The sequence below is a fragment of the Hevea brasiliensis genome, chromosome 14 (assembly GCF_030052815.1).
Source record: "Hevea brasiliensis isolate MT/VB/25A 57/8 chromosome 14, ASM3005281v1, whole genome shotgun sequence".
NCBI lineage: Eukaryota > Viridiplantae > Streptophyta > Magnoliopsida > Malpighiales > Euphorbiaceae > Hevea > Hevea brasiliensis.
In genome coordinates, this window is record NC_079506.1 from 68,035,268 (window position 1) to 68,046,909 (window position 11,642).

The window sequence follows — 11,642 nt, forward strand, 5'->3', positions numbered from 1 at the left end:
TATTCAGGGTTTATCTAGGTGTCTTAGATGTGGTTCTAATTCTCTTAATTGTCCCGGACCGATACAGATCACTGAAATAGTAAAATGTACCAGGCTCTACAAAGAGGGGTGTTACACGTTACATACCCTTTTATAACTTTCAACAGTTTAAACAGTTAAGATTACTATGTAGTTTAGTACTTACGCCTATATCTCCTCGTGGGAATGATACTATGCTCATCACTTTATTACTTGTTAGCAATCCATACACTTGCGATGGTTGTAAAACCAGGCAAACATAAACCCAAGCATCATCAGAAGTTTTCACTACACCCATATGCGCAGCATGCTTCTGAAAAACACTAATAGGCAAAGCTTTGGTTAACGAATCTACAATCATTCGGTCTGTAGTAATGTGTTCAATCCGAGCCTATGATTCACGAATATTCTATCTAACAAATAGGAATTTGACATTAAAATATTTAGTTCAACAAGAATTCCTATGATTTTAAGAGAAGCAAACAGCAAGAGCATTGTTGCAATAAATGGTCAAGGGCCTTAAGATGTTCTCAATAACAAGCATGCCAGAAGTCAATTTCTTTAATCAAATAGAGTAACAAGTGGCCTCATAACAAGCAACATACTCTGCTTCCATAGTAAAGGTAGCAGTAAGTGTCTGTTTAGCACTCTTCTAAGAAACAGCTCCTCTAGACATCATAAAGATGTAACCATAAGTAGATTTTCTATCATCTACACAGCTTGCAAAGTTAGAATCAGAGTACCCAATGACTTCCAGATTGCTAGATCTTTTGTAAGTCAATATATAATTCTTAGTACCGAGCAAATATCTCATAACTTTCTTTGCAACTTTCCAATGACTCCATCTAGGATTATTCAAGTATCTACCAAGGACACTAATAGCAAATGCCATATCAGAACGAGTGCATACTTGAGCATACATCAAGCTGCCAATAGCACAACTATATGGAATCTTTTCCATTTCAGTCCTTTCCTTATCATATTGAGGACACTAAGCTTTAGAGAGTTTCTCATCTGACAGAATAGGTGCAACAGAAGAGGAGCAAGTGTGCATGTTAAATCTCTTAAGAACTCGATCAATATAAGTTCCTTGAGACAAACCCAATATGCTTTGAGACCTGTCACTGTGACTCTGAATACCCAAAACATATGTAGCCTCACCAAGATCTTTCATGTCAAAATGGTTAGAAAGCATGTATTTTGTCTCGTTCAAAAGATTGATGCTATTACTTGCAAGAAGAATGTCATCAACATACAACACTGGAATAATGAAATGGCTCCCACTCACCTTTTAAAAGATGCATTGATCTGAAGCATTCTCCTCAAAATCAAGAGAAGTCAGAACTTGATCAAACTTCAAATACCATTGTCTGAAAGCCTGTTTTAACTCGTAAATGGATCTTTTTAACTTGCACACTAAGTGTTCTTTACCAGCTTCTATGAAACCATTAGATTGAACCATATACACATCCTCATACAAGTCTCCATTTAAGAAAGCTATTTTAACATCCATCTGGTGGAGTTCTAAATCATAATGAGCAACTAAAGCCATAACCATGCGAAAGACATCTTTAGTGGACACTGGGGAAAATATTTCTAAATAATCTATACCTTCCCTTTGACTATAACCTTTTACAACTAGTCTGGCCTTATAACTTCTATTTCACCTTTGACTCTACATTTGGTCTTAAAGACCCATTTACAACCCACAGCTTTACAACCATCTGGTAATTCAGCAAGATCCCAGACTTGATTGTGATACATAGAGGATAGTTCATCCTGCATGGCTCTTATCCATTCTGAAGAATTAGGACCACATATAGCCTCCTGATAAGAAATAGAATCAGAAATATCAACACCATCAAACTTGTGTTCCTGTAAATAAACCATATAATCATTTGATATTGCAAGTCTAAGAATCTTCTAAGAACTCCTTAAAGGTACAACTTCATCAACTGTATCATGCCCCTCAGCATCTATAACTGGTGGTTCTAAATTGACATCAACAGGGTTCTGAGCTTTATCATGCCCTCAGGAGGATTAAAATCTACTGAGGAAGGTAACAAAGGTATAGAAAAACCAACAGTCTCATCTCTAAGATTAATAACATGAGGTACTTGACTCCCACTATCCATCTCATCCTCAAAATAAACATCACAATCTGATTCAATCACTTTAGTAGAATGAGTTAGATATAAAATCTAGAACTTGTACAATAGCCAATAAAGAAACCACTAACAGATTTAGCATCTAGCTTTCTAATCTTAGGGTTATATAGCCTCACTTCTACCTTAAAACCCCATACATGAAAATGTTTCAAAGTAGGCTTCTTACCGAACATTAACTCATAGGGAGTCCTAGGCACTAATTTACTAGGAACTTGATTAAGAATGTACACAGTAGTTTTCAAGGCATCACCCCACAAAAATTCTGGTAAAGAAGAATGGCTAAGCATACATCTCACCATGTCCATCAAAGTACAATTTTGCCTCTTTACCACCCCATTTTGTTGTGGGGTCCCAGCCATGGTGTACTATGCCTCAATCCCACATTCTTGTAAATACAAACCAAAAGGACTAGGATTTCTATCAGTCTTAGTATACCTACCATAATACTCACCACCACTATCTGACCTTACACATTTAATCTTCTTCCCAGTTTTCAGTTCAACTGCAGCCTTAAATGCTTTAAAGGCATCCAAGGAACTGAACTTCTCATAAAGAAGATCAATCCAACCATATATAGAATAGTCATAAATAAAAGTGATGTAGTATTTAAAACCTCCCATAGCAATAGAAGAAATGTGGGACACCCCTCACTTATCTACGGTGTAGCGGAGTAAAGCATGTCACACTCGGTGCCGGAGTGCCTTAACTTATATTATTACATTTCTTAGTATTCACATTTTATTTTATTAATTTGGGGTTAATTTATTAACCGGAGAAAATGGCGGAGTTTCCCCTAAATTATTCACAATTTTAACGATTTCCACTTATTAAAAATCTCAACAATAATTTTAAATATATATAATTTTACCTAATCTCAAATTTCATCTCAATATCTCAAACTCAAATTTTTATTCATTCCATGCATAAATAAATTCATCATCACATTCATAAATAAAATACTCAATTTCATTAATTTACAAAATTTACAAATTATTACATGAGTTCATAATTTACATCACAATATTTTGAGTAATACAATACACCAAAATAACTAACATGGAGGGCCCTACGAAAATGCACTGCACTAATGAGGTGACACGGTCTAACACTGATGCAGATCAAAACTCTATCTCCCATTCTAAGGCCTACTAGGCTCTCGCTCCTGATCTCTAATACCTACGAGTTACAAAAAGCGACGCGCTAAGCATAAAGCTTAGTGGTGCCAATATAATATAAAAATAAACTAAAATAATTAAATATGTAGAAATTATGCTATTAATTCATGCAGACTGAAATTTTGATAATTATTTATAATATCCTTAATTTAGTGATTTTTATGTTCATTATTTGATTATAAATTTTTTTAAGAATTATTTTAATTGCCCAAGTCACCTATATTAGTTGACTGGACTGGATAAATAGGTAAACTAGCACTGGGTACTAAGTACCTCAGGCCGTCACACCATCGGTCACATAGTGTCTGCCAGGTGTGCTACAGAATGGCTAACAAGCTATAATAACAATCGGGCATAAAGCTGAGTATGTCAAGAGTATCAAAATGGCCAAAAACTATAATATCACAAAATGGCACTAAAAGCCATAAATCACGAAATGGCATGAAGTAGGTAGTACTGCAATCAAAACCCTATTGGCATATTAACCTATCCAAACAAATCATACTAGGCATACTAGGGCATATTAACAAAGTTAGGTTTTTAGTTCTTTACATTTGATGTTATGGTAGTTACTATTCATATTACTATTCATGCAAATTTTGACTATTTCATAAATAATAGGTATTTAAGTTCTAAACACGCTATCATACCACATTTTGGGTTTTAAATTTATTGATATTGATTGCCAATTGTAATTCAAAGCTTCCTAGAAGCAATTTCAAAATTTCAGTTTTTGTCTCCTATGTTTACTGCTCTATTAGACCAATCTACAGTGGGAATTTGGATAAAATTTCTTCATCAAAATTGTTCCTTAATGTCTCTACTTTAATTTCTTTTTTGAATCACTCTATTTGGAGTTTTGTAGCTCAAGTTAAGGCATTTTTACCATAACTGGCCGGATTAGTCCATGTCCAGAATTTCTGGACAATTTTGGTTCTAGCAGTTTTGATGAGCTAATTTTGGTTAGCAATTTGATTAGGTTATGGTCATAATTTGGGTTTATATTCTTCATGAAAGTTGTTCTACTATGTCTAAGCTTTCCATGGGTTCAAGAATCAGGTCATTTGGACCTCTCTACACAAAGTTATGGCCATTTGAACAATCACTCTTCATATAGTCATTTTTCCAGGTCCAGATTTTGGTTACCCTGATTCAAGCAATTTTTAGGTCACTTTGTATTGGTTTTCTGGGTAGGGTCTCCCCATAAAAAATGTAGCATTGTCTTCCTAGTTTTACCTCCAATCATCCTTACACCAATTGAAGCTACACAATTCAACTTATGGCTGACCAAACCCACTGGACTCAAGGTCTAGTGATAAATTTTTATCAATATTTATTCATATTTTATGTCATAAACTTCACTTACTTAAATAGAGAAGTTGGCCAAAAATCATCTCTGAAAGTAAAATGACCAAAATGCCCTTAGTTGTGCTTACTATGCTAAAATTGTCCGTACCGATTTACATAATTTTTCTTGTATTTTCTTAGCAATCTATTATCATCTAAACCTCTATAATCCTTCACTTAAGTCCCAAAAATTATTTCACAAAGTTCTCCTTGGGTCTAAGGTTAGCAACTGTCTTCACAGTCGCTTCCCTTTAGTCACCCATCGCCGTAGCTCCGGCTCATTTAACCTCTTTGCATTTCATTTCAAAAAAATTTTCTTAATTTTTCTTGTCATTATTTAAGTTATTTATGACTCCTCACTTTAGTTTTAGTATAGTTTCAGACATTCTGGCTGTCCGGACAGATATTAGTCACCAGAACAGTAGAATTTACGGATAATCTAAAGTGAGGACGTTATAGCTCTTCCCCTCTAACAAAGATTTCGTCCTCGAAATTTACCTGTTACAAACAGTTGAGGGAACTATTGCCTTATCGTCTCTTCACTTTCCCAAGTTGCCTCTTCAGTGTTGTGGTGCCTCCAAAGTACTTTCACTAGTGGAATCTGCTTATTTCTCAATTCTTTCACTTCCTGAGTTAGAATCCTCATTGGTTTCTCTTCATATATCAAATCTAGTTGTATTTCAATCTCTTCCATTGATATGACATGTTAAGGGTCTGATCGGTATCTTCTCAGCATAGACACGTGAAACACATTATGGATCTTATCCAGCTCTAGTGGTAAAGCTAGCCTATAGGCTATTGGACCCACATGTTCAATGACTTCATATCGGCCAATGAACCTAGGGCTTAACTTACCCTTTCTTCCAAATCTTAATAGCTTCTTCCATGGTGATACTTTGAGAAACACCTTGTCGCCAACTTCATATTCTATATCTTTTCTCCTCAAGTCAGCATAAGACTTCTATCTGTCTGAGGCAGCCTTCAAATTGGCTTTGATCAATTTCACCTTCTCCTCAGTTTGTTTCACCAGGTCTGGTCCCACAAATTTGTCTTCACCAGTTCAGTCCAACACAGCGGTATTCTACACTTCCTCCCATATAAGGCTTCATAAGGAGCCATTTGAATTCTAGCTTGGTAGCTATTATTATAAGCAAATTCTGCCAATGGAAGGTATCTGTCCCAACTTCCCTCAAACTCAATGACACAACTCCTTAGCATATCCTCAAGCACCTACCACATACTTTATGTTATTACTATCATTTCAATTTAATATTTATAATAATTTAATAGTTTTTTTTTTAAGGTTTACCTGAATCACCCGTTCTGACTGTCCATCAATTTGAGGATGAAAAGTCATGCTAAAATGGAGTTGTGTACCTAAGGCTTCTTGCAACTTCTTCCAAAATTTGGATGTGAACCTTGGGTCCCTATCAGATATAATGGAAATTGGTATTCCATGCAGTCTAACTCTCTCACTGATATACAATTCTGCTAGCTTTTCCAGCGAATAGTCAATTCTAACTGGCAGAAAATGTGTTGAATTGGTCAATTTATCTACTATCACCCATATTGCATCATGTTTCTTCTAGGTGAGAGGTAGGCTACTAACAAAATCCATGGTGACCCGATCCCATTTCCATTCAAGTATGCTTATGGGCTGTAACAAACATGATGGAACTTGGTGTTCTGCCTTGACTTACAGACATGTCAAGCATCTAGTCACATAGTCAGCTATGTCTTTCTTTATACCGGGCCACCAGTAGTGAGGCTTCAAGTCATGGTACATTTTGGTGCTTCTAGGGTGCATAGCATAAACACTATGATGTGCGTCTTTCAAAATGTTTGTCTTTAATTCCCCATCATCTGGTACACATACTCTTCCCTTGTAGTATAAACACCCATCTGCTTTTACTTCATATTCTATCTCCTTCCCATCTGCGATTCTGCCCATGATAACCATTAGCTTCTCATCTATCTTCTGCCCATCTTGTATCTGCTGTAGTAAGTTTGGCTTCACTTGCAACTCAGCCAAAATAGCTCCATCCTGAGCCAAGGACAAATAGGCATTCAAGGATCTCAATGTTGCAATAGACTTTCTACTCAAAGCATCAGCAACTACATTTGCCTTCCTAGGATGGTATTCTATCACAAAATCGTAGTCTTTTAGAAACTCAATCCATCGCTTCTGTCTAAGGTTGAGCTCCATCTAGGTTGGCAAGTATTTCAGACTTTTGTGGTCTGTGCATATGTAGCACTTTTCACCATATAAGTAGTGCCTCTATATCTTCAATGCGAAGATGATTACTGCTAACTCTAGATCATGGGTGGGATAGTTCTTTTAATGTAACCTTAGCTGCCTAGAAGCATAGGCTACCACTTTCCCTTTTAGCATCAGAGCACACCCTAGCCCATTATGGGAAGCTTCACTGTAGACCACAAAGTCTTTCCCAGATACTGGCTGTGTTAACACTGGTGCCTCTGTTAATATAGCCTTTAACTTCTCAAAACTGGCTTGACACTTATCATTCTAGTCAAATTTTACATTCTTATGCAGCAACTTAGTCAGTGGAGTAGCTATCAGAGAAAACCCTTTCATAAAACTTCTATAATACACAGCTAGCCCCAAGAAACTTCTGACTTCAGTTGCATTTCTGGGAGGCTTCCATTCCATCACTGCTTCTATCTTCTTGGGATCCACCCTAATCCCATCACCTGATACTATGTGTCCAAGAAAAGCAATCTCATTCAACCAAAAGTCACACTTGGACAGCTTAAAATATAGCTTTTTCTTAATTAGGGTCTGCAGAATAGTCCTCAAATGTTCATCATGTTCTTCTCTATTCTTGGAATACACTAGTATATCATTAATAAAGACCACTACAAACCGATCTAAGTATGGATAGAAGATACGGTTCATAAGGTCCATAAAAGCTGCTGGTGCATTTGTTAACCCAAACGGCATCACCAGAAATTCATAGTCCCCATACCAGGTCCTGAATGCAGTCTTAGGCATATATGTATCCTTTACCCTCAACTGATGATACGCTGATCTAAGATCAATCTTGGAAAATACGCCTGCTCCCTTCAATTGATTAAACAGATCGTCAATTCTGGGCAATGGGTACTTGTTCTTCACAGTTACTTTGCTTAGCTGTCGATAATCAATGCATAACCTCAGTGTCCCAACCTTCTTCTTCACAAACAGCACCGGAGCTCCCCATGGTGACACATTAGGGTGTATAAACCCTTTATCCAGTAACTCATGCAACTGGATTTTCAGCTCCTTCAATCCAGTGGGTGCCATCCTATAAGGAGCAATTGAGATTGGTGTTATTCCTGGCATTATCTTAATAGTGAATTCTACTTCCCTTTCTGGTGGCAAACCAGGCAATTCCTCAGGGAAGATATCAAGGAAATCACTTACAGTAGGTATGCCACATAGGTTAAGCTTAGCCTGTTTAGTATCAACCACATGTGCCAAATAAGCTTTACAGCCTTTTCTCATTAATTTCCTTACATTAGTGGCTGAAATGAAATTAAACAAAAAATTTGTCCTTTCCCCACAACTGTTATCTCATTATTCTCAAGAGTTTTTAGTGTAATCCCCTTCAATTTACAATCAACTATTACCTGATGACATGATAGCTAATCCTTCCCAAGGATGAGATCAAACTCGTGGAAGGGCAATTCAATTAGGTCTTCTGACCCTGAATCCTCAATGGGCAATCTTTGTACACTTTATTTATCACCACACTATGGCCTAGTGGCTTAGTGACTAGAATATCTTAGTCACTTTCCTCTACTTGAATTCCCCTTTCCACAAGTAACTTAATGCAAATATATGAGTGAGTGGATCATAGATCCACCAATGCATGCATAGGTATGTCATAGAGAGAGAACATACTTCTGATGACATTCGAAGCATCCTGCTCCTCCTGAGCCTTCATAGCATAAGCCCTGGCTGGTACCCCTGCCTCTGGCCATTCAACTGACTCTGATGCAGGCCTCTATGATGTACCAACTACTTCAGATTTACCCAGTCTTCTACCCCTTTGAGCTGCAGGGGCAGGTCTGTTTGCTTGTACTGGAGCAGCTGTAACAGCTCTCCTTGGGCAATCTCTTATTATCTGGTGCTCAGTAGACCCACACTGGAAACATCCCCCAGTCACTCTCCAACATTCACCTCTGTGCCACTTATGACAATGTGGACACACTAAAGAGACTGTTAGGACTAGTCTCCTAAACACCGTCCCTGGAGAGCTGCCCACTGATGGTGTGGACTGATCTCTCCTAGGTGTAAACTGAGATCTGAGCCTCTAGGACTGGCCCTGACCTTGTGTCTGACTCTGGCCCTGAGATTGAGGACCCCTGAACTTCTTACTAGGTGCAGAGGATGAACTAGTCTGACTCGGACCTTTCTTCTGCTGCCTTTCTCTTCTGCTATGCTCATTAATTCTGACCCTCTCAACTTTCAGTGCAGCTTCAAATAACTAAGCAAAATCAGTGATCCTCAGAGTCGTAATGGGCAATTTGATGTTGTCAATCAACCCCTCTTAAAATCTTCTGCATCTCTCAGCTTTGGTGGGGACTATTTCTCTCCCATATTGGCTTAATCTGACAAATTCTCTTTCATACTCTGCCACTAACTGCTGTATCTGCCTCAAACTAATGAATTCCTTTCTTTTCTCCTCTAGGTAGACATTACTAATGTATTTCTTTCTAAACTCCATGAGGAAAAATTCCCATGTTATCTGGTCTGGTTGCACCTCCCTGGATACTGTGTCCCACCATTGGTGGGCATCATCCTAAAGTAGGGACACAACACCCTCTAAGTTCTGCTCTAGGGTGCAGTGGAGTTGCCTGAGTACTCTTTATGTCCTTTCTAACCAATTTTCAGCTGTTGCCGGATCATCAGCCCCATATTTTCTTAACTTTTCCAAATGGGACTTCTGTGGTAGTTGCTGAGGTTGAGGAATAATCCCAGTCATTTTTCTGAAAAATTTTGTCATTTACTAAAATAGGGCCTGTTGAGGCTGACCAGGTACTTCTTGCACTGGTAGAGCAAGTTCTCCCCTGCTTCCAACTTTCAGCGATAGGTGGAGCATGACTCTCCACCTCTTCCTTTACTGCTCTCTGTGAGGTCAGATCCATATCCTAACCAAAATAATAAAAAATAAACAAATCTATATTAGTGTCACCTCAACTCTTATAAATATAATGTATGGTATGTACTCTATCTAAACCCAGAAACGCCTAAATCGTGCTCTGATACCACTAAATGTGAATCCCCTCACCCATCTACAGTATAGCCGAGCAAGGCATATCACACTCGGTGCCAGAGTGCCTTATCTTATTACATTTCTTAGTATTTACATTTTATTTTATTAATTTGGGGTTAATTTATTAACAGGAGAAATTGGCAGAGTTTCTCCTAAATTATTCATAATTTTGACGATTTTCACCTATTAAAAATCTTAACAATAATTTCAAATATATATAATTTTACCTAATCTCAAATTTCATCTCAATCAAACTCAAATTTTTATTCATTCCATGCGTAAATAAATTCATCAACACATTCATAAATAAAATACTCAATTTCATTAATTTACAAAATTTACAAATCATTACATGAGTTCATAATTTACATCACAATATTTTGAATAATACAATACACCAAAATAACTAACATGACCTAGAGAGCCCTACCAAAATGCACTGCACTGATGAGATGACACGGTCTGACACTAATGCAGATCAAAACTTTATCTCCCAGTGTATGGCCTACTGGGCTCTATCTCCTGATCTCCAGTACCTACGAGTGGTAAAAAGCGACACGTTAAGCATAAAGCTTAGTGGTGCCAATATAATATAAAAATAAACTAAAATAATTAATTATGTAGAAATTATGCTATTAATTCATACATACTGAAATTTTGATAATTATTTGTAATATCCTTAATTTAATGATTTTTATGTTCATTATTTGATTATAAATTTTTTTAAGAATTATTTTAATTGCCCAAGTAACCTATATCAGTTGATTAGACTGGATAAGTGGGTAAACTAGCACTGTGTACCATGTATCTCGGGCCGTCACACCATCGGTCACATAGTGTCTGCCAGATGTACTGCAGAACGGCTAACAAGCCATAATAACAATCGTGCATAAAGCCGAGTATGTCAAGAGTATCAAAATGACCAAAAGCTATAATATCACAAAATGGCACTAAAAGCCTTAAATCATGAAATGGCATGAAGCCATAGGCAGATCTGCATTCAGAACCCTATTGGCATGTCAACCTATCCAAACCAATCATACTAGGCATATTAGGGCATATTAAAAAAGTTAGGTTTTTAGTTCGTTACATTTGATGTTGTGGTGGTTACTATTACATGACTATTCATGCAAATTTTGACTATTTCATAAATAATAGGTATATAAGTTCTAAACACATTATCATACCACATTTTGGATTTTAAATTTATTGGCGTTAGTTGCCAATTACAATTCAAAGCTTCTTAGAAGCAATTTCAAAATTTTAATTTTTGTCTCTTATGTTTACTGTTCCATTGGATCAATCTACAGTGGGAATTTGGCTAAACTTTCTTAACTAAAATTGTTCCTTAATGTCTCTCCTTTAATTTCCTTTTTGAATCTCTCTATTTAGAGTTTTGAAGCTCAAGTTATGGAATTTTTACTATAACTAGCTGGATTGGTCCATGTCCAGAATTTTTGGACAATTTTGGTTCTAGCAATTTTAATGAGCTAATTTTGGTTAGCAAATTGATTAGGTTATGGTTAGAATTTGGATTTCTATTCTTCATAAAAGTTGTTCTACTATGTCTAAGATTTCCATGGGTTCAAGAATCATATCTTTTGGACCTCTCTACCCAAAGTTATGGCCATTTGAACAATCACTATTCATGTGGT

At 36.8% G+C, this 11,642-nt stretch overlaps 1 protein-coding gene across 1 annotated transcript; it reads right to left on the bottom strand.

Annotated features, from left to right (window-relative positions):
• Positions 1 to 670: 670 nt before the first annotated feature.
• Positions 671 to 979, bottom strand: LOC131172974 (secreted RxLR effector protein 161-like). Its single transcript, XM_058134610.1, has one exon. The coding sequence runs from the start codon at positions 977 to 979 to the stop codon at positions 671 to 673; it is 309 nt and encodes a 102-aa protein (XP_057990593.1).
• Positions 980 to 11,642: the final 10,663 nt, after the last annotated feature.

Excerpts from the sequence above, each read along its gene's own strand:
- LOC131172974 (XM_058134610.1), bottom strand. The coding sequence starts at position 979 with ATGGAAAAGATTCCATATAGTTGTGCTATTGGCAGCTTGATGTATGCT.